Source organism: Balaenoptera acutorostrata, chromosome 3 (assembly GCF_949987535.1).
Source record: "Balaenoptera acutorostrata chromosome 3, mBalAcu1.1, whole genome shotgun sequence".
In the NCBI taxonomy this organism is placed as follows: Eukaryota; Metazoa; Chordata; class Mammalia; order Artiodactyla; family Balaenopteridae; genus Balaenoptera; species Balaenoptera acutorostrata.
In genome coordinates, this window is record NC_080066.1 from 56,383,368 (window position 1) to 56,407,022 (window position 23,655).

At 35.5% G+C, this 23,655-nt stretch overlaps 1 protein-coding gene across 5 annotated transcripts in view; it reads left to right on the forward strand.

The window, feature by feature from the left end:
• Window positions 1–23,655, forward strand: part of UBE3A (ubiquitin protein ligase E3A) — a 90,590-nt gene that overhangs the window by 42,558 nt on the left and 24,377 nt on the right. For all 5 annotated transcript variants that reach the window (XM_057542021.1, XM_057542022.1, XM_007179117.2 and 2 more), the window contains 2 exons: window positions 14,907–15,211; window positions 21,303–22,549. In XM_057542021.1, coding sequence (XP_057398004.1) covers window positions 14,907–15,211; window positions 21,303–22,549 — 1,552 coding nt within the window. The remainder of the gene's footprint in view (window positions 1–14,906; window positions 15,212–21,302; window positions 22,550–23,655) is intronic.

Below are 23,655 nucleotides of genomic sequence, written 5' to 3' on the forward strand. Positions count from 1 at the left end.
GGAATTAGAAAGCTAGAACCATATAGTGAAAGGCCTTGACACTACTGAAAAGTCCCTGGTTTTCTCCTGATAGACATAGGAACTAATGAAAGGTGTTAGGCATAGAAGTGACATGAGTCATAGTCTGTCAAGTTTTCTACCACAAAGCATTGTATAAACCTATATATTCTGTTTTAAATACAAGGAAGCATGCTCCTGGTTCATGGTAGGGATGGATGAATAGATGAACTGCCTCTGACTGAGTCTTCTCAGAAGGCAGAATGAGCAAAATTCTGCTATTTTGTTGAAGTACTCCAATGAAGCAGTTTTTAGAATCAATGTGAATTTTTTTTTTTTTTTTAAATCTGAGAATCGGGTTCCAGACTTAATTAGTATGTTGCAGAGCAGTTTAAATTTATTTATTTATTTACTTTTGGCAGTGTTGGGTCTTCGTTTCTGTGCGAGGGCTTTCTCTAGTTGTGGCAAGTGGGGGCCACTCTTCATCGCGGTGCGCGGGCCTCTCACTATCGCGGCCTCTCTTGTTGCGGAACACAGGCTCCAGACGCGCAGGCTCAGTAATCGTGGCTCACGGGCCCAGTTGCTCCGCGGCATGTGGGATCTTCCCAGACCAGGGCTCAAACCCGTGTTCCCTGCATTGGCAGGCAGATTCTCAACCACTGCACCACCAGGGAAGCCCCTGAATTTTGTATTTTATTCATTATATCTTACACGTGTCCTTAAAAAAAATTTTAAGAAATGTTAGTGGGAATAGTTTACAATCCTCGCTCCTAGGATAATTTGTGAGGATTAAAGGACATAATGCACAAAAACCACTCACTGTATGTTAATGAATGTTTATTGTTTTTGTTATCATTTCAGCTTGTAGCACTACCTTCTACCCAGGTGCCCATCTTAGAAACCTAGGTATTCAGCTGTTCCCACTCATTTGCCCCTACATACTGCATCTTTTAAATGTTTCTTGCATCAGTTTCCTCTTCTTTCCTGCTACTTCTTCATTCTTTGCCTGGTCTGTAATAGTAGTCATCACTTAACTGGATTGCCTGCCTCCAGTTTTGCCAACTTTGGTCCCAGTTTCGAAAATGGAATTACCATAAAGGCAGATTTGACTTAGTCACTGACCTGCTTAAAACCCTTTAGTGACTCCTGCTGCAAGTGTTCTTATCTAGTGGTTTATGAATAGTGTGTGAACATTCTAAAACTTTTTGCCAGATGGAGTACATGTGCATGCATTTTTATGTGGAGAAAGCTATTAGCCTTTGTAAGATTACTCCTCTGCTGGCTAAAATCTGAATTTCTTATCGTGTCTTATAAAGTATCCCATAATTTGGTTTCTCCCTGCCTCTTCATATTTTTTGAGTCCTTCTTTGAACTTTTTACTGTTGAACTGCTTCCAGTTGTCATAAGACCATGTTCTTAGGCTCTTCTGCCTTCACTCACTCATTTCCCTCTTATCTCAACCGGTCTTCCCACCCTTTGTGTTGTCAGTTCCTAGTCATCCTTTGTGATTCATCTTGGCTAAATTGCCTCTCTTTATATTGCCATACCTCTTGAGTCCCTATGATGTTAAAATCTTCTGGCTTTTTTTCCCTTTAAACAGTAAGTTCCTTGAAGAAAGAGCCCATATAAAAATAGCCATAGGAGCTGGAATAGTACTACTTTCTCAAGCAAAGTTTCAGCTATACTGAAGGAGACATTTGGAAGTCATCAGGTGTTTCTAAAACCTTGAAAGATGAAACTGTCCAAAGAGGAATACAAAAGAAAAAGTGTCTAATGGCTGGTCCCTGGGGAGTATAATAAGCATTTCTAGATTAGGAAGGGAAGTATCTGAAGAACAGCCAGGGAGAAAGGAGGAAATCAGGAAATAGTGTCCTGAAAACCCACAGTCAACAATTTCCAAAAGGCCTACATTTCGCAGCAAGGTTAAGTGAAATAAGGAGTGAAAAGTGGTGACTTGGTGAGAACAGTCTCTATATTACTGGATACAGGGTGCTGTAAGCCTTGACGTTATTTCCTACACACTGTTACTCTTTTTCCATTAATGCTTCTGGACTGTTTCTGTTATTTTCTCAGTATAAGAATCCCTGTTCCTTTGAGGCTGTGCTTTCTGGCTGTGTCATCTTCTCTCTCCATTATCTAGTTATCTCCCAGGCCTTTCTCAGTCTTTGAAGAACTCATACTTTTGTACTCTGCTGCAGATCCCCTGCTGTCTTTGTTTACCTGGGTAACCTCTAACAACATCTCAGTTCCCCACCCATTTTATCTTCAAAAACCTTCACCGCTGCTTCCTGCTCCTTCCCATTCCCATAGGCATACCGGTCTGAACTGTTCTGCCCCTGAAACCTTTAATTAAAACACCCGCCTCTGGTTGCAGACTTTGTGTGCTTTCTTACTTGCTTTCTCTCATCCCATCTGTCCTTCCTTGTCTTTGAGAGATGTCCCTTGGCCCCTCTACTATCTTCCAGCCTCAACCCTCTGGTTCCTGTACTCCTGACATAGACTGTTGAGCCCAGAAGATTGAATAGATTGTATTCCATAGGTTGCCTTTTCACTCTGTTGATTGTTTCCTTTGATATTTCTTATTTTTAAGTTTGATATAGTCCCATTTGGCTATTTTTGCTTTCATTGCCTATGCTTTTGGTGTCATATCAAAGAATTCATTACCCAAATCCAGTGTCCTGAAACTATCCCACTATGTTTTCTTCTAGGAGTTTCATAGTTTAGGGTCACATATTTAGGTCTTTAATCCATCTTGAATTAACTTTTATATTGTATAGTATAAGTTAAGGGTCCAACTTCGTTCTTTGCGTGGGGATATTCAGTTTTCTCAGCACCATTTGTTGAAGAGACTGTTCTTTCCCATGTGTACCCATGGCAACTTGTTGAAGATCATTTGACTGTATGTGTAAGAGTTTATTTCTGTATTCTCTGTTGTGTTACATTGGTCTGTATGACTTGTCTTTATACCAGTACCATACTGTTTTAATTACTGTAGCTTTGTAAAGATGTTTTGAAATCAGGAATTGTGAGGCCTCTGACATTGTTTTTCTTTCTCGAGATTAGTTTTGCTATTTGGGGTCCTTTGAGATTCCATATGAATTTTAGGATTTTTTTTTCTATTTCTGAGAAAATGCCATTGGGATTTCAGTAGGGATTGAATTGAATCTGTAGATTGCTTTGGGTAGTATGGACCTTTTAACAACATTAACTAAGTCTTCCAATCCATGAACACAGGCTGTCTTTCCATTTGTTTGTGTCTTCTTTAGCTTCTTTCAGAAATTTTTTGTCATTTTCACTATAAAAGTCTTTTGCCTCCTTGGCTAAGTCTGTTCATAAGTATTTTATTTTTGATGCTGTTGCAAATGGGAATATTTTCTTAATTTCCTTTTCAGATTGTTCATTTTTAGTTTATAGAAGCACAACTAATTTTTTTTTTTAATAAATTTATTTATTTATTTTTAGCTGTGTTGGGTCTTCATTTCTGTGCGAGGGCTTTCTCTAGTTGCCGCGAGCGGGGGCCACTCTTCATCGCAGTGCGTGGACCTCTCACTGTCGCGGCCTCTCTTGTTGCGGAGCACAGGCTCCAGACGCTCAGGCTCAGTAGTTGTGGCTCACGGGCGTAGTCGCTCCGCGGCATGTGGGATCTTCCCAGACCAGGGCTTGAACCCGTGTCCCCTGCATTGGCAGGCAGATTCTCAACCACTGCGCCACCAGGGAAGCCCCACAACTGATTTTTGCAAGTTGATTTTTGTATCCTGCAACTTTACTGAATTCATTTATTAGTTCTAACATTTTTTTTGTGGGATCTTTATGGTTTCCTGCATATTCATGTCATCTGTGAACAAAGATAATTTTGTTTCTTCCTTTCCTATTTGGATGCCTTCATTTGTTTTTCTTGCCTGAATGCTCTGACTAGGATTGCCAGTACTATGTTGAAAAGAAACGGTGAGAGTGTGCATCCTTCCCTTGTTCCTGATGTTAGAGGGAAGGTTTTCAGTTTTACACCATTGGGTATAATACTGACTGTGGGCTTTGCTTATATGGACTTTATTATGTTGAGGTAATTTCCTTTTGTGTCTAGTTTGACTTTTTGTTTTGAAAGGGTGTTTGTCAAATGCTTTTTCTGCATCAGTTGAGATGATCATGTTATTTTTGTCCTTCATTTTGGTAATTTGCTGTATGACATTGATTGATTTTCATATGATGAAGCATCCTTACATTCCAGGAATAAATCCCACCTGGCGATGGTGTATAATCCTTTTCAGGTGTTGTCAAATTCTACTTGCTAGTAATTTATTGATTTTTGCATCCATATTCATCAGGGGTATTGGCCTGTATTTTTCTTGTCTCATAGCTCTGTCTCATTTCAGTATCAGGGTAATGCTGGCCTCATAGGTAAGTTTGGAAGTGTATCCTTCTCTTCATTTTTTGGAAAGAGTTTGAGAAGGATTGGTGTTAATTCTTCTTTAAATCTTTGGTAGAATTCTCCAGTGACGCTATCTTATCCTGGGCTTTTGTAGAAATATATTCATTTTTTTCTAGGTTATTCAATTTGTTGGTGTATACTTGTTGTTAGTAGTCTCTTATGATTCTTTTTATTTTTGTGGCATCAATTATAATTTCTCTTCTTTCATTTCTGATTTTGCTATTTGAGTCATTTCTCTTTTTTCTTGGTCTAGCAAATGATTTGTTGATTTTCTTGAAATTCTCCAAAAACAACTCTTACTGTCATTGATTATTTTTTCAGTTGTCTCTGCTCTATTTCATTTCTCTATAATCTTTGTTTCCTTCCTTCTGAGTTAGTCTGTTTTTCTGGTTACTTGAGGTCTAAAGTTAGGTTACTGATTCGAGGTCTTTTTTCTTTTTCAATGTGGCTGTTTACCACTATAAACTTCCTCAGTACTGCTTCTGCTGCATCCCATACATTTTGGTATGTTGTGTTTCATTGTTGTTTGTCTCAAGATATTTTCTAATTTTTCTTCTGATTTCTTCTTTGACCCATTGGTTGTTCAAGACTATGTTGTTTTATTTCCATAAATTTGTGGATATTCAAGTTTTCCTTTTGATTTTGATTTTTAACTTCATTCCATTGTGGTTGGGAAAGATACTTGGTATGATCTCCGTCTTCTTAAGTTTTGTTAAGACTCGTTTTGTGGCATGACATGTGCTCTTTCCTAGAAAATGTTTTATGTGCAACTGAGAAAATGTAGATTATGCTGTTGTTGTGTGGAGTGTCATTTATTTGTCTGTTAGGTCCATTTGGTTTATTATGATGTTCAAGTCCTCTGTTTCCCAAGTGATTTTCTATCTGGTTGATATATCTACTATTGAAAGTGAGGTACTGAAATGTCCTACTGTAATTGTGTTACTGTCTATTTCTCCCTTTGATTCTGTTAATGTTTGCTTAGTATGTTTCAGTGCTCTGCATATATATTTATAATTGTAGTGTTTTTCTGGTGAATTGACCCTTTTATTATTATATAATGTGTCCTTTGTTTCTTTTGACAGTTTTTGACTTTATTTTCTTATATATAAATATTTTCTTTATTTTCTGATCATATGTATCTCTTCCCTCTTTCGGTTATATTTGCATAGGATGTTTTTTCTGTTCTTTCACTTTCAGTTTGTGTATGTCCTTGTATCTAAAGTAACTCTCTTGTAGACAACATATAGTTGAGTCTTTCCTTTTTTTAAATCCATTTAGCCAATCTGTGTCTTTAGATTGGGAGTTTAATCCATTAACATTTAAAGTAAGTACTGATAGGGAACAACTTACTATTGCCATTTTGTTAATTGTTTTTTGTATATATTGTAGTTATTTTTTCCCCTCTTTTTCTCTGAGATGCCTTCCTTTGTGTTTTGTTAATTTTTTTTTGTAGTGACATGCTTTGATTCCTTTCTTTTGTGCATCTTCTATAGGTATTTTCTTTGTGGTTACCATGGCAATTACATAAAATCTTACAGTTGTAATGAAGTATTTTAAACTGATAACAATTTCAGCTGCATACAAAAACTTTACTTCTTTACATCTCTCCCCTTTTTGTTGATGACACAAATCACACCTTTTTATATTTCATATCCGTTGACATATAGTTGAGTTTTTAAAATGTTTTTATATTTTAACTCTCTACCTGAATTAAAAGTGATTTACTCACCACCATTACAATATTACAGGATTCTGTATTTGTCTATAAATTTACCTTTACCAGAAAGCTTTATATTTTCATATGCTTTTATGTTGTGTTTTGTGTCCTTTTGTTTCAAGTTGTAGGACTCCCTTTTGCATTTCTTGTAAGGCAGGTTTAGTGGTGGTGAACTATCTCAGCTTTTGTTTATGCTAGGAGGTCTTTATATCCCCTTCATTTTTTTTTTTTTTTTTAAATGCATTTTAAATTTATTTATTTATTTATTTTTGGCTGTGTTGGGTCTTCGTTTCTGTGCAAGGGCTTTCTCTAGTTGCGGTGAGCGGGGGCCACTCTTCATTGCGTGCGCGGGCCTCTCACTGTCGCGCCCTCTCTTGTTGCTGAGCACAAGCTCCAGATGCGCAGGCTCAGTAGTTGTGGCTCACGGGCCTAGCTGCTCCGCGGCATGTGGGATCTTCCCAGACCAGGGCTCGAACCCGTGTCCCCTGCATTGGCAGGCAGACTCTCAACCACTGCGCCACCAGGGAAGCCCCCCTTCATTTTTAAAGTCAGTTTTACCAGATAATAGTGTTTTGGTTGGAAGGTATTTTTCTCCAGCACTGTGAATATGTCGTCCCACTCCTTTCTGGTGTGGAAGGTTTCTACTGAGAAATCTGCTGATAGTCTAGTGGTAGCTTCCTTGTACATGACCAGTAGTTTCCATTTTGTTGCTTTCAAGATTTTCTCTTTATCTTTGGCTTTGGATAGTTTGATTATAATGCATCTTAGTATGGGCCTCTTTCGGTTCATCCTAGTTGGAGTCCTTTGAGCCTCTTAAAATTAGATACCATTTTTTTCTTCCTCATATTTGGAAGGCATTTGGCCATTATTTTTTCAAATAAGCTGTCTGCTTCATTCTCTCTTCTCCTGCTGGTATTCCCCTAATGCATATATTGGTCATCTTGATGATGTCCCATAAGTCCCTTAGGCTTTCTTCATTTTTCTTTTTTTTTTTTTTTTCTTTTTCTTCTTTTTTCCTTCTGACTCAAGAATTTCAAAGACCTGCCCATCAGGTTCATTGATTCTCTTCTTTTGCTTGATCAAATCTGCCATTACCTCTTGAGAATTTTTCAGTTCATTTATTGTATTCTTCAACTCTAGAATCTTTGGTTCTTTATATATATATTTTTTGATATTCTCATTTGTTCATGCATCATGATTTCATCTAGTTTTCTCTTTGTGTTCTCTTGTAGTACTATGAGTTTCTTTAAAGCAGTTAGGCTGAATTTTTTGTCATTTAATTCGTAGAGCTCTGTTTCTTTAGGTTATTTTCTAGAACTTTATTTTGTTCATTTGACTGGGTCATGATTCCCTGTTTTTTTATGTGCCTTATTTTTTTGTTGTTATTGATGTGGATTTTGCATTTGGAAAACAGCTTCTCTCCCATTCTTTATGGTCTGGCTTCATAGAGGAGAAGATCACCATCATTCAGCCTAGCTAGAGATTCTTGGTACCTCTAAAACCTTTTAGGGAGTGCATCTTCTCTGGACTTGTGCTTGTAGTTTCCCAATTGAAGAGGTTTATTGGTTTTTTTTCAAGAGCTTATAGTCTTTTGCCTTCTCTTGTGTCTTTCTGTAGCACTTAAGGTTCTCTGAGGCTACAGCAAGCCAGAGAACTGTCTTTTGTTTTCCCTAGGCATCCAGTCAGTGTATGCTAGTTCCATCAGTTTTCTGAGTTAGGCAAGACAGAAAGTAGTTCTTTGGGCAGCCCCCTTGAGAATGTTGGACATAATTCTTCTCTTTTTTTTTTTTTCTGTTTCCAAGGGTGATGCTGCAAGTTGGGCTTTTCATCACTATTGTGAACTGTGCCAGTTTGAGGAGGGGTTGAGGCAATTGATATGAAACAACTTTTCTTACACATTTCTGGCTGGTTTAGGCTTTGAGCTTGCCTGAGGTACTGCAACTTTCTAATTGGTTTTGGAGGTTTCCTAAAAGGTTTTGGGATCACATGTAAGTCAGAGTTTCTGTGGGGGAATCAGTTCTGGTGCTTCTTTTTTCTCCGTCCTGCTGTCCTTTCTGGTTGGCTGGTTAGTTTTTTTATCTTTGTTCAGATAGATGTAGTAATTCTACAGTTCAGTTGATAGGAATGCACCTATAGGCTCATTTATCACCTATACAAAGCTAACTTTGATGTGTATTGAATAATCTTTAGTATAAATTCAAAGTTAAGTCTTAAGAATTTTCTCACCCTAACACTGAAAGAACTCTAGGTGTTTCTCAACAATATATATAAAAGCTCTTAAGTTTTTAAATAACTCCAAGGTTTTCTCAGCTCCCTAACCTCCTAGAAAAGATTATTTTATAAGAGTGATCCAGCTATCTAGAATGCAAAATAGTCAGCCAACCAGATCTTTATCACAGAATTTACAGCATATTGCCTGATCCATGGTAGACACTCAGATGTATAATTAGTCAAGGTACAAGTTTTGTCTTGATTGTCTTTGAATCAGAAATAAAAGTCAAAGACCATATTTCATGATCATCACAGAGAATTAGTAGTTGCGCTACACTAATGCCAACATGTGCTTTGTATTCCTTTCCCTTTAGGATCTTAATTGGAGGGAGGTGGATGGATATATTTTGTATTTTGTTTATTCTTCATTCTAAAATGTCACACTGTTTTAAAAAACAAAAAGTTTTTTTAAGGTGAGTAATTTTGAATAAATATTTAGTTCTACAGTAGTGTTTACTGTATAACAAACTCTCTAGGCATTGAGATTAAAGCCTCAATAAAAGAATACTGAGGACTTATTATTACAGTAAACATATTTCTAACAGTAAAAAAATAACAATTTAAATAAAAACTTATTTTTGTGAAAACTGTATCTTATTCTATAGTTAATGGCTTGTTGTTTGGATCATGGTAATAATGAGTTCACAATTGAAATAATCTAATAATTCACTCAAATCCATTGTAATAGACCCAACCTTAAACCTGATCGTGGCTGTGTCACAGATGTTTTTTTGTCGGATCTATTTCTGTAAGGCCTAATACTATCTAGGATAACATTGGTCATTCTTAAAATTTTTTTATGTTAAATAAAACTTTGGGGAAGGGGGTGGAGGATTTACAAAGGCAACATCCTAGAAGGAACAAAGCTGTTCTACTTTCTTTGAGGCTAGTAAGCAGTGGTTATTAGCTTTATAGACTGATTATATAAGCCTTGGGCCCTTTCTGTTTTATCTTTGGCTTCTTGATTCCTCACATCTTCATTTGACTTCATTTTCAATTAAAGCCCCTCTACTTAACATTCACATGTTCTTTTGATCTTTGCCTTTTTATCTCTTTTCATTATTCTGTACTTCCTCCACCAATAGTTCTTATGTTGCACGTCACAGTTACTATTTCTTTTAAGTTCTGTCGTTTTGTATTATAATTAGTCTTGTTTGCTCACTGTTCACTGATACATCTTCACTTTCTGACAGTTGCTTTTTTGTTTTTTGGCCACGCCATGCAACATGCGAGATCTTAGTTCCCCGACTAGGGATCAAACCCATGCCCTCTGCGTTGGGAGCTCGGGGTCTTAGTCACTCGACTGCCAGGGAAGTCCCCTGACAGTTACTATTTTTATTTCTTCATTTTCTTCGTTCTTGTATTCATTGTTTATTTTCCAACTTCCTACTAAGTTCAATTTAAGATCATTTTCCACTTCCATCTCTTATATTGTTGGCAGCCGTTTCAGTGGTTCTGATTCCAGTGGTTTGCCATTGGTATAGGAACATTAAACATACTTTCCTAGTATTTGTTTCCTTGACAGGCAAATTAAGTTGCTGTGCATAATGTGGTCACAGTTTAACTCTTGTATTTATCATTATTATTATAGGGTTTTGTTTTTTTGTTTTTGTTAAGTACCGGACTGTTCCAAAAACAGAGTCGGCAAATGTGGTATTAGTACCATTGATGATGTTGACATTGGTTTTCCTTTTCCTCCCCTGATGGCTGAAACCATTTCCTCTGCCATTTGATCTGCTGTCTAAAAAGTTACAATATGGCAACAGTATTTTCCCCCAGTGTTTTACTTTGAAAACTTCCAAACATGCAGGTAAATTGAAAGAATTGCACAGTTGATGCCATATGCCTGTCATCTAGATTCTACCTTTAATATTTATGGTGCTTTATCATATATCCACCCTTCTATTTATCAATCCATCTTTTTTCCCCCATACATTTCAAAGTTAATTGCTGACATCAGTACACTTCCCCCTAAGGTGAAACCATTTTTAAAAGATTTCCACCAAGTTTTCTAGAGTAACTCTGGCTCTCCATATTATTATTCCACAGAACATTTATTTGTAGGACTGTCTCATTGATTCAGTCATAGAAATAAAAGAAGTCAATGGAAAGTATTACCTGTGTAAGTAATCTCAAGAGCGTTGAGAGCGCTATCACTAAATGGTTTCACTTGACTTGATAAGAAAAAATCCCTTTATAAAAAATCAGTATATTATAAAGTATAATACTTGGTTTGTTTTTTACATAGAAGAAAAGGCAGTGAGATGTGAGGAAATTATAGAAAGTTAGCCATAGCCCCTCTTGGGGTAGTTTTGAATGACAGATAAGGTGTCACTAAAGGGACCCCGTTGGGAAAAGACATCTCTTCATTTCTTTCCTTTTTTCTATTTCATTTTCTTCCTCTTTTTCTCTCCTCATCTCTTCTTTATCTTTCTTTTTCCCTCTTTCCTTTCTTTTTTGAAATCATACTTGAGGGAGTTATACATTTTACTGCATAAAATGATTTGCTGAGGGAAAAGAAAGAGTAGGAGGCCATGTGATTGGATGGAAGTGTCACTGGAGGGCAGAAAGCACAGTCTCTAAATTAAGAGTTGGGAAATTTTTTCTGTAAAGGCCAGGTGGTATTTATTTTAGGCTCTGCAGGCTGTACAGTCTCTGTTAAAACTACTCAGCTCTGCTGTTGTAATATGAAAACAGCAGTAGACAATATGTAAATGAATGAGCTTGGCTGTGTTCTAGTAAGACTTTGTGGATGCTAAAATTTGAATTTCATGTAATTTTTACATGTCACAAAATGTTATTCTTATACTGACTTTTTCAACCATTTAAAATTTAAAAACCAAACAAGCTATAAAAAAATAGGTGGCATGCTAGATTTGGTCCATAACCTATGATTTGGCAACTCGATGTATAGGGTTTTATCTTGTACAGGTTATTTACCAAAATGTCATTATTAGTGTACATATTCCCAATGTAGAGGCTTTTTTATGTGCTCTAAATTAGATGGGGATACAGAATTATATACAGGTAATTCAAGGTGTCACTGAAGTGAGGAAAGAAGAAAAATGCTTGGTGTGGTTGATTCCACTAATAACACGGAGGTTCTGTCTTGGCCTCCTTTCAGTCCTGTTTCATCAGTCTAGCTGCCGTTTCTAAGTCTTGGGGCAGCGAAGCAGATCAAATAGAGGGGGCTACTTTTATATTAAATCTACCCTTAGTGGTATTAAAAGCCCAAGTTTTGAGTCAAACCTGGGTTCAGATCTCTTATTAGATATGTGACTTGTTAGGTAACAGCTTTGAGCATCAGCAGAATGCAGGTTAATATAGCTAATCATACACTTGTGAGGATGCTAATAAAAATTGTAACAATAAATGGTGGCTAACTATGTGCCATAAGTTAATGGTGCTTACTATGTGCCATGCAGTGTTTATATATTAACTCATTTAATTCTCTCACAGCCATAATAATTCTGTATGCCATCATTTTTAAGATGAGGAAACTGAGACACAGGAAGTTAAGTAAACTCATGCAAGGTCACATAGTTATTAAGTGACGGAGCCAGCATGTGAACTTGGGCAATCTGGCCTCAGAGTGTGAGCTTTTAACTTCTAGGGTTTATTGTCGTCTAAAGCAAGAACATCTGTAAGCCTAGCACGTAGGTCTTCAACAAATTATAGATATATTAAATTTACAGAATATAGTGCTACCTGTTCCTCAAGAAACTTTTGTGTTTTGTGTGATACCAGATATGCATAAATTTGAGATTCAAATTATGATTTTTCAGAAGGCATTTTACTTTTTCAATTACACATTATTTATGGGATTTTTTTTCCATAAAAGTTTTTAGTACTACTATTGTTAAGAATTATTTTGAAATGTATCACCTTCTTAAGACAATATAGTAGAAACGACTTAGACTCTGAAGCCAGAAGACCTCTGGACTCCTGCTCTCATCCTAGTTCTGCACTTTGCTTTGTGCGACCTTGGATATGTGATTTGACTCTTTCAGTTCTGTCTCCTTTTTTGGCTGTGGACTGAAGATCATCCTCAAAGTCATGGGATTCAGATGAGATAACCTGTGTAAAAGTCCCTTGCAGTGTGTCCAGTATGTTACCAGGCATTCAACAAATGATAGTTCCTTGCTCACCTCCCTATTAACAGATTTAGAACTGAAAGGAGTCTTAAAGATGGGAAACTGAGGTCCAGAGTTGTTCAGATAGTACACCTACTTTGATTCTTAAAGCCGGTTTTCTGATTTCTCAGTCTTGTTCTGTTTTTAATGTTCACACTTGTTTATGTATTACATTCAGAAGCATTATGTGTATGACCGGTATTTTTTTGGTTTGTTTGTTTTTTTAGGACAATAAGAAAAATAGCTAGACTGTTTTGGTATTTTGATTTTTGAAATTAATCTTTAAAAACTCATACGGACAATTTAGTAAACCCTGAGGCCATTCAAATCACGTATATGAAGTTTTGAAACCACTAACATTTTCCCCTTTCATATTCATTAATTTTAATATATAATAACATGTTATAGAAAAAATAAATTGCAAACAAAATGATAGAATAATTTAAAAAACTCATTCAATCACATTATTCAGGGAAATGACTGTTGACACTTTGAAATAAAAATGGCTTCATATGACAGTACTTTGTAACAGACTTTTACAATTAAAAGATCAATTAGTGATCTATGCCAAATTCATATCTTGATAATTTTTGTTTATCCCATTGTGTGAATGGTTTTCAGTTCATTTTAGTAATCTATTTTTGGGCATGTCAATTTTTTTCCAGGTTTTGTAGAAACAAAATTGTCCTCTATTATTTTCACCCAAAATGGGATCTTTGATTCATATAGTTCATCCTCTGATTCATTTTTAAGACTTTTGATAAAAGTTCATAATTTTCTTCCAGAAAGGAAATACATACTTATTTACATTCTCACTAGGGAAAGCTATTGCATTTTGGAAGAAGAATAGCAGTGTATGGTATAAACCTTATAAATTCCATATTTCTTTTTCTTCACATGTTGTCACTTAGTATTTTGCGCAGTGATATATCTGAAATAGTATGTTTTAATTTTCAGGAGTGGAATTGTTTATACATATAATAAAATATCTAAGTGCGTTTTGTGGGTTTTTCTTTTTTCTCTGTTCGCATGCATTGAGTGGTAAATTTGCATGGAACATATGAAAAACAGAGCACCAGAATGAATTGAATGTGTTTGAGTTATTACTGTTTGTCACTTACCTTGATAGTTTAGAGACAGAGTCCTACTTTTGAGACAGAATTTGACTTATTAGTGTGTCCCTTATTTGTCTTCTTGTTAGTTGTTCAGTTTCTCATGATTAACAAGATGTATCTCATGATTAACAAGATGTATCTCACGATTAACAAGATGTAAACTCTAATGCCATTTGCCACTTAGTCCTACATGTTTGTGAGATCATTGTAGGAACACTTTGAGAATTAAATTAGGTAAATTATTTTTTAAATTGTTTTGATTATTTGTAGTTTTTATTCCTGTATGTCTATTTGGAAACAAAAGGAATAGCTATGAATTATGTTTTTTTGGATCCAGTAGACTACTCAAGTTATGGTGATCTCATATCATCAATAGTAGAAGTATAGATCTTAAGAGTTGGAATAAGCCATAGAGATAGAAATGTAGTCCAGCTTCTTGCTTGATGAAATAACCCCTTCTTCAGTATCCTTCCTAGGTCTGCTAGAACAGCCATAATGGAACATTAATTCACATACTTTATGTTCACAAAGTAAGAAGAATATAAGATTTTGCTCTAAAAGGAATTTAAAATATTCCATGTTCCTATGACATGGTATTAATGAGGAAGTTTAATGATACCTTTTGGGTTCAAAATTGTATGTTTTGAGCCACTTTCTTATAATATAACATAAGGTTTGGATATTTTATTTATAAATTTCTTTTTAAATCTCCCACATAGTAGATAATGGGGGGGGGTGTCCTTCTTTGTTCCACATAGAAGTTCTGTGTTAACTATAAGTCAAATATTTACAGACTGTTGAAACAAAATGGTGATTATATAAAGGAAAGCTGGATTGATACTTTAAATAGACTCTCATTTTCTTAATGTTAATTTTTAAAGTGATAAAATACTAAAACTCTTAGTCATAAAACTTGTGATTTTCAGCTGTGGTGCTAAACAATTGAAGCACATCAAACAAGCGCCCCTCCACTGCGCCCCAAACCAAAGGAAAGCATATTCTATTAAAACAATGATTTTTGACAAGCATTGGTATTCTTTATCATATGTCTTAGGAAATAAGTATCAAATATTTCACCAGTTAAAAGTTTTGTATAAATAGTGTATCTCCATTTTCTATACCTCATATTAATATGCAGGTTTATTACTTCAGTGCTTGACTAACTTCTGCCTTGCTGATGATCTGTTGAGCTTTGTACCTGAGAGCTCTACTAATCACTGTGCTTATTGTTTGAATGTTTGGTACAGGAAGCGAGCAGCTGCAAAACATCTAATAGAACGCTACTACCACCAGTTAACTGAGGGCTGTGGAAATGAGGCCTGCACGAATGAGTTTTGTGCTTCCTGTCCAACTTTTCGTCGTATGGATAACAATGCAGCAGCTATTAAAGCCCTTGAGCTTTATAAGATTAATGCAAAACTCTGTGATCCTCATCCCTCCAAGAAAGGAGCAAGCTCAGCTTACCTTGAAAACTCTAAAGGTGCCCCTAACAACTGCTCTGACGTGAAAATGAACAAGAAGGATGGACAAGGAGCAAGAGATGATTTTAAAGGTAAGATGTTCTATTTTTAATTGAGAATTTTGGACTGAAAACCACATTGGAGATTTTCAAAATGTGTGAGGTGTTGCAGTTTGCTTTTTTTTGTCTCATTTTGTGACCTTAGGACATGATAGTATAGTGGAATCGATTTTTTATTGTGATAGAGGACAGAACTAATAACTGAGTTAATGATTTCACTCTATTTTACTGTTCCGATGATCTCTAATTAGAAGCAGATTATATTCCCAAAAGTTCCTTTGCTAATGGATTGATTAGAAATTTTAAATATTTTCCACTAGGAAAAATGTATTAAGTAGTAGTTAATAACTTAAACTAGGCCACAAAGTCATTTAGATGTTAGAATGGCTGGACTAAATATCTGGCATGCATTTTGGAACCCGAGCACTATACAGTGGAAGTAGCAGAAAGAGGAATCAGTGATCTTTTTCTGTTTCTGAAGGCAAGGCAAAATGTTATTAATAGTTACCTGAGAAATAATCAATTTTTCTTCCTAATGTATTCTTCCTGTATCCTGCTCACCTTCTCCCAGGCATTTGGCACACTCATACTGCCAAGAATCATTACCTAACAATGGTAGTCTTACCCAAGCCTTATTTTTCTTTCTAAATGATCCTGTATTCCAAAACTTTTAAAACTTTTTTTCTTTTTAATAAACTTCAAGCTTTCTTTCTCCCAGTGAAGGCAAATCGGTATTAGAAACAAGTTAATCAGATTTTTGAATGACTGACAGTCCTGCCAGAGGTAATTGTATTTTAAAAGAGGAAGCTTTTTGTTTAGAATATATAGAAGTTAGATACTACCTCTGAAGTTTTCAGTAACGTCATTTGAATCAAGTTTAAATTAATTAGTGAAATGGAATTGTGTTAATAGCTTCTACTCTGTTTCCATAATAAAGCTGTTTTCATAACTTTATTGCAGCTTTATTGCACGAATATTTCTATTCCATGAATTAGCTCACACACTAGATAAATAAGTGAACGTTGTCAATATGTTAATGTGGAAGTTGCATTATACATATTTCCCCAGCAAGTGTACACCATAAGAACAACTGTTACTGTGAATGTAGGATGTGCTGCCACAGTTGAAGGCAGCAAGCCATTTGGGGGTTATAGTACAGGATGGATGTACCCATCTTCTTTTTGGCTATGTGGTTCATTTTAGAGGTACTTATTGGGTGATTATCCCCAGTCTTTGTGTACTGTTTAAGCTCAAGTCTATATAATTTAGCAGTTCATTGTACTTTCTTCCAATATACGACACTCTTTCCCCCTGCCCCCTTTTTCCTGCAACATCTGTATTTACTATAGTATATTTTTACTAGGAATTATAAATATAGTAACTGCACTAGTACTTTTATTTCGAGTGTTAATTATATATGTTAGCTGTAGTTACAAAGTTTAAGGTGTTGAATAGTCTGCCCCAAACTCTTTTCGCATAAGAATTTAAGTTTAAAATTTTATAGATTAAGAGTATTTTTCAAAAACACATATATTATAAAATATACAGGTATGTCATACAAAAATGTCTCATTTATTGTTTTCTCAGTAGAGTACCTCCTTTTATTGATACTCAAACGTTAATGAATGTTTATATTTCAAAATGCAATGTTTTTTAACTAATTTACATTTATGTCTGAAAAACTCAGTTTAACATTTTAAACAAAACACCATGTGAATAAAGTATTAGTACATTTTATGTAGAATTAGTAGAATGTCAGAATCACTTGAAGATGTTCTGAAGAGCATGTCATGCCAACAGAGGGTGCGTGGGTCTAGAACGCTGCTTATCTGTAAGATAAGCCATATTTACTGCATGCAAGGCAACTCTTTGTTAACAACTTTATTATTTGATGATTAGGAAACAGAATGTCCTATGTCCTAACTGGATAGTTATTTATAATAGATAGTTACTATGTTCTGGTTATATTTTAAGAAATTAGGTGTTTTTTGTTTTTGTTTTTTTTGGGGGGGCCTGGTCTCATAAGAACATATTATAATTTTTTCCAATTAAAATAGTGCGAAATAAGCTCCCAGTTAGCAGTTTCACACTCTTCAGGAAGAGGTTACTGAAGTTTAGCAGAAGATGCCTAAATATCCTGAATAGAACAAACCTTAAGGATTCGTTCTTAAAGAGTTATGACCCATAAAAGAAGGTGTTGACAGTCTGGTAGCAAGGACCAAAGATTAGATTCGTGGTGTGATAAAATTTGGTATTTTTGTGGTTCGGTTTTTGGAAGCTGCTCGTTCACTAACCATTTGCATTTTGTATTGTCTTTTACTATGAAGCAAATATAAAAGCAGAGGTAGGAATCATATTAAGAAATTTTATATGTGTTCATTACAAGTATAAGGGTCCATTTGACACAATGAAGATAGGATTATCTACATGACTCTAAAATTATCCTCTGCTTAAGTATTTGATGACAAGGCTGTCACTCTTTTGATTAAAGGGATTAAGACTTTTGTCAGTAATATTGTTTTACCAATACATCTTCTTAGAGTTAACAGACAAAATATATCATTTGTTCTCTTTCCTGTAAAATAACATATCTGAATAGTTAATTCAAAATGACAAAAGCTCTTTATTTGGGGTGCTCCATTTTTATTTCTTCCACAGTTCGATAATTTTTACTGGCCTGTATGAAAAGTGGTCTCAAAATATTAGTAAACACTTTTTTTTTTTAAATTTGAAGGACAGTTTTATAATTTATGGAGACCTGTATAGTCTTTGCTTGGGTAATTTGAAAATGATATTAGTTGGCTTATTTTGTACATCTGCTAATAAGAATAAATGATTTTTTTTTCTACTCAAAGTATGAGTTAGCCATATTTGTCTCATTTATCAGGAAAACAAATACTCAGAAGTCCACCAGTAGGCTTCCACTTAGGTCACTGGCAGACCTGTGTCACATACCGTCCCCCAATGCAAGTGAGGATTGGAATACTAGTGTTTAGTTTTCAGTTTCTATCACAATGGCATGTTGGGGTAAAGGTGGTGAATAGATTTGGAGTTAGGCAGCCTAAAGTGTCTGCCCAGATATATTAGAGAGCTGGAGGAAAGAGAGCAGTTTCAGAGGATCACATTTCAGATACAGAACAATTATAGCACTTGCTTTGAAGTTAGAAGTAATCACAATAGAAAATTTAAGTTGATACAGCCATGTAAACTAAACTGCTATTAATCAGGACACAAAAGTTTTGGGGTATTTCCCAGCATTACTCAACTTTCTGTTAGTTGAGAATGAGATCTTGTGGTTGGTCATTAGACGTTTCATATACTTTTAGTAATCGGTTAGTCTTACCTGTCAAACATTTGAGTACTTTGAGTAATACCAGACATGTTTTATAGTCATTAGGGAACACACACACACACACACACACACACACACACACACACACACACACACACACACACACACACACACACACACACACACACACACACACACACACACACACACACACACACACACACACACACACACACACACACACACACACACACACACACCCTTTTCAGGGTTTTTGAATTATCTCTGCCCAGAGCATTCATTCTTTTCTTTGCTATTAGAATTGATTTGTAAAGTGAAATTTGGTTATCTTCTGTTTAAAGGCTGTTTTCACTTCTTTTATTAATGTAGTCATTTGACTACAGGATTGAAATATTTTTACTTCTGTATTTTCATTTAAAATACAATCGTTTATGCTCCTGTTTATTGTATGCAATAAATTGGTGACTGTTAAAACATTTTATTTTATATCTAGTAATCTAATATTCATGCAAGCCATAACAAAAAATAGTGTTATTGGGGTATATTTCTCAGCTTTGGTAGGTGAAATTTTGTAATTATGTAGGCTTATCTCAGAAAATAAGTGAGAGAATGTAGGGTGGGTTTGGTTCTTTTTGAGTTTTTTTGATAACATCATGAGGGTGAGTGCATTATAGCTAAGCTAATTTTAATTTTAAAATTGTTAGTTTTTTTCTTCTTCTTCTTCTTCTTTTTTTTTTTTTTTTGTAGCTGAAACTCATGGTAAGTGCCCGGGAGTTTTATGATATGAGGTGTTAAATCAACACATTGCCTGTTGTATGATGTTCCCAAGCATTGGGATTTACTACTCTTTGAGTTTGAATGTTTTACATTGTTTTTCACTCCAATCATTGTACTCGGTAACTTCTTTGAAAAAAGTCAAACATTATGGAAGCTCATATTAAACTGCACAAAATAAATCAACATTTGAGTAAGATGAGAACTTGGAGTTTTAGAAAACAGCATGTTAAAATTCATTTTTGTGTGTGTGCTTGTATTTTCTTCTCGAGTAAGAAAAGTGAAAGAGAAGGAACACATGGAGTTTTTCTTTCTTTTTCTAATGTATTTCATGCAGTGGCACTCACCTTAAGCACTCATGCATTCTGTAACCTCCAAACTTACTCCGTTCCTCTTAAGGGAGTATATGTATAGATTTAAATTTTGTTGTTAAAGAGAATGGGAGGTATAGGTTTATCTCGTTTTGTCTGAAAGTGAATAATAACAAATGTAAAAAGTCTAATGGCAAAAGCTGACAGTGGAGGCCTAAGCTACTATATTTAAAGACAGATATGAGAAGGAAGTAAAATGAATTCCAGCAAACTGCAACAAACTCTTTCACCGCTGCAACTGCCCATGGCTCCAGAGATTTTTATCTCAAAAAGTCCTTGAAGTATTCTCTTCTTCTTTGTTTCTTCTGTGATTTCATTAGAATTTTAATTTGTTAACATTATGGTAACTGAAAATGTGTAATAAATTTATATTCAGTCTGGCCTTTCAGGGCCTCCTGTCATTTTTGCCTTTTATGATGTTATTTCTTTATGGGGAAGAATGGATATAATAGAAAATCATAATAAAACTCCCATGGATTTAAATACTACAAGCTGCAGAAACAGTGGTAATATATCAGCTTAGGGGGAGATGGTCATTACTTGTATTTTAAAGACTCTGAAGGCAAGATGGGGAAAATGAAAGGCTTCTCTACTTGTAAGGATCAGCTAGAATACAATATTAAGTAGACCCCAGAAAGAATACTAGCTTATTACAAACAGTGGAAATTTGTTTCTAGCTCATCTAACAGCCATAATATTTTAGATTGGCAGAGAGTTCTGGTTCATGCAGTCATTCAGAGCTGCAGCTGTAATGGCACTATCTTTAACACGATTTTCAGAACCATCCTGGAGGCATCATCCCATTAGCCAGAAGGAGAAAAGCATTAGCCTGAAAGTAGCACTTATCTCAGAAAGCTGGGAAAGCTGGAGAATGTGTCCAACTCTGTGCCCAGGAAGGAGAGGAAACAGATTTTGGTGACTACATAGTAGTCTGTTTCACTTGTCTGCTCATAAGTTGTCTTCTTCCCACCCTATTGTTTTCACTGCTTTGTAACTATTTCCTGTCACTGTGTAAGATTTATTCCAACCTGGCTGCAGATGGCAGTGTCTGTCAACTTCAGACCTTATGGGAAATGATACCTGAATCCTTCTCGGTCACCCACAGAATGGCCACCCTGAAAAAAAACTTAAGACTCAGAAAGGAACTAGTCTGGTTTTAGGACAAGGGCTATTTCCAAAAGAGGACTCTGAAGAAATCTTTCTTAAAACCTTGCCTTCCTAGTCTTTTGAAAGCAGAGTAGTGAAATAAGAAAGAAACCTCTCAGAAAAATAGTGGTGTTTCTGCTCTAAAATAAAGCGAAGTTGTAAGCGGTATATTGTGATGAGTCGGCACATCATATCTTGGTTCATATTTACAGTTAAAACTGCACGTTAATATATACCATCATTGTGAAAAGAGCTTGAGCTCATTAAAAGCTATATATAAGAATATATGTAGAATATAAAACAATGAGTAAAGTTGTTAGTAGTACATTGAAAAAATAAGTAAGCATATTTTGTTGGTTGAACCTAAGTATTAAGATACTTTTTAAAAGAGTTGTAAATCATAAATGGTATTTATTGCAACATGGTTGGTGATTTTATTTTTCACTAGAACTTATTTAAAGAAAGCAAACATACATATATATTATGAAAATAAATGTTCTCTTTTTTCCTAATTTTCTAGATGTGACTTACCTAACAGAAGAGACGGTATATGAAATTCTAGAATTATGTAGAGAGAGGGAGGATTATTCCCCTTTAATTCGTGTTATTGGAAGAGTTTTTTCTAGTGCTGAGGCATTGGTACAAAGCTTTCGGAAAGTCAAACAACACACCAAGGAAGAACTGAAATCTCTTCAAGGAAAGGATGAAGACAAAGATGAAGATGAAAAGGAAAAAGCTGCATGTTCTGCTGCAGCTATGGAAGAAGATTCAGAAGCATCTTCCTCAAGGATAAGTGATAGCTCACAAGGAGATAACAACTTACAAAAATTAGGTCCTGATGATGTGTCTGTGGATATTGAGGCCATTAGAAGGGTCTACACCAGATTGCTCTCTAATGAAAAAATAGAAACTGCCTTTCTCAATGCACTTGTGTATTTGTCACCTAATGTGGAATGTGACTTGACATATCACAATGTATACTCCCGAGATCCTAATTATCTGAATTTATTCATTATTGTCATGGAGAATAGAAATCTCCACAGTCCTGAATATCTGGAAATGGCTTTGCCACTGTTTTGCAAAGCAATGAGTAAGCTACCCCTTGCAGCCCAAGGAAAACTGGTCAGACTGTGGTCTAAATACAGTGCAGACCAGATTCGGAGAATGATGGAAACGTTTCAGCAACTAATTACATACAAAGTCATAAGCACTGACTTTAACAATCGAAATCTAGTGAACGATGATGATGCTATTGTTGCTGCTTCCAAGTGCTTGAAAATGGTTTACTATGCAAATGTAGTGGGAGGGGAAGTGGACACAAATCATAATGAAGAAGATGATGAAGAGCCCATTCCTGAGTCCAGTGAATTGACACTTCAGGAGCTATTGGGAGAAGAAAGAAGGAACAAGAAAGGTCCTCGAGTGGACCCACTAGAAACTGAACTTGCTGTTAAAACTCTGGATTGTCGAAAACCACTTATCCCTTTTGAAGAGTTTATTAATGAACCACTGAATGATGTTCTAGAAATGGATAAAGATTATACTTTTTTCAAAGTAGAAACAGAGAACAAATTCTCTTTTATGACATGTCCCTTTATATTGAATGCTGTCACAAAGAATTTGGGATTGTATTATGACAATAGAATTCGCATGTACAGTGAACGAAGAATCACTGTTCTCTACAGCTTAGTTCAAGGACAGCAGTTGAATCCATATTTGAGACTCAAAGTCAGACGTGACCATATCATAGATGATGCACTCGTCCGGGTAAGTTGGGCTACTGTTTAAAAATTAGTACTAGATTGAATACCTAATGATGGGGAGACTGTGATACAGTTCAGTGAATTCATTTTATAAGTGACTCTTTGGGGGGAAAATGTATGTATATGATTATATAGTATAGGAACACATGGACTTTTTTATTGTAAATGTAAGTACTATATTTTTGTTGCTCCTGTCCAAGTTCATAAATGTTCCACAAAATATTGATTGTCTTGTGTCATGATCACTCTCTCTTTGAAAAAGAATAAATTTTCTAAATCTTGACAACTAACCCCAAAGTTTTGTCATTCAGAAGAGAAGTGGATGTTGCAGAGCACAGAAGCAAGGGGGTTGTGGAGATACCCAATAATAAGTATGAATGTCAAGTCTTAATGGGGAGAAATGGTAGAATAAAACCACACCATGAAATAATAAGTGGTGTCTAAAAATGCCATACTGTGAAGTTGAGTATTGCATTATTGTGAGGTTAATGAAGTGACCCGGGCAGGTGGTGCATGCTGCTGGTAGGAGTTCCTTCAGGGTCACTCAGAAGGTCCCTGTTTGGCACTGCCTGATGGTGGTAGTTTCTTCCTACTTACATATACATATGGACTACACTGGGCCTTGGAGTTGGTTGGAACTTCTGGGAAAACAGCAACTATTCCAGGAATCTTGTAATTAATGGTGCCTGTATTATCAACACAATCCAGGGAGACTGAATTGGGTGAATACTGAGAACACAGGTACCCACCTTCTAGCTCCCTGTTTCTCCAGATGGGTTGCTTTTTGTTCACTCCTTCCCTCCACAGAAAATAAGAATTTTAGTGCCCCCATTTAAGAATGTAAGCCTGGCCAGAAGACAGAAACCAATTGCCAATCACATTGTACCAACATTTACATTTGTTATAGGGTTCTTTATCACAGGATTTTATTGTATTTATAATATTAGATGTACCTGGCATTGCCAGTTCTTTTTCATCAACCTCAAGTAAAATTTAATGGCAACTAAAATTAAGATATAGTCAGTCTTCTATACTAATAAAGGAAAAGAACCCATGACACAGATAGCTAGAAAGTAATGAAATTTATTTCAAAATATATTTTAGTTTTAG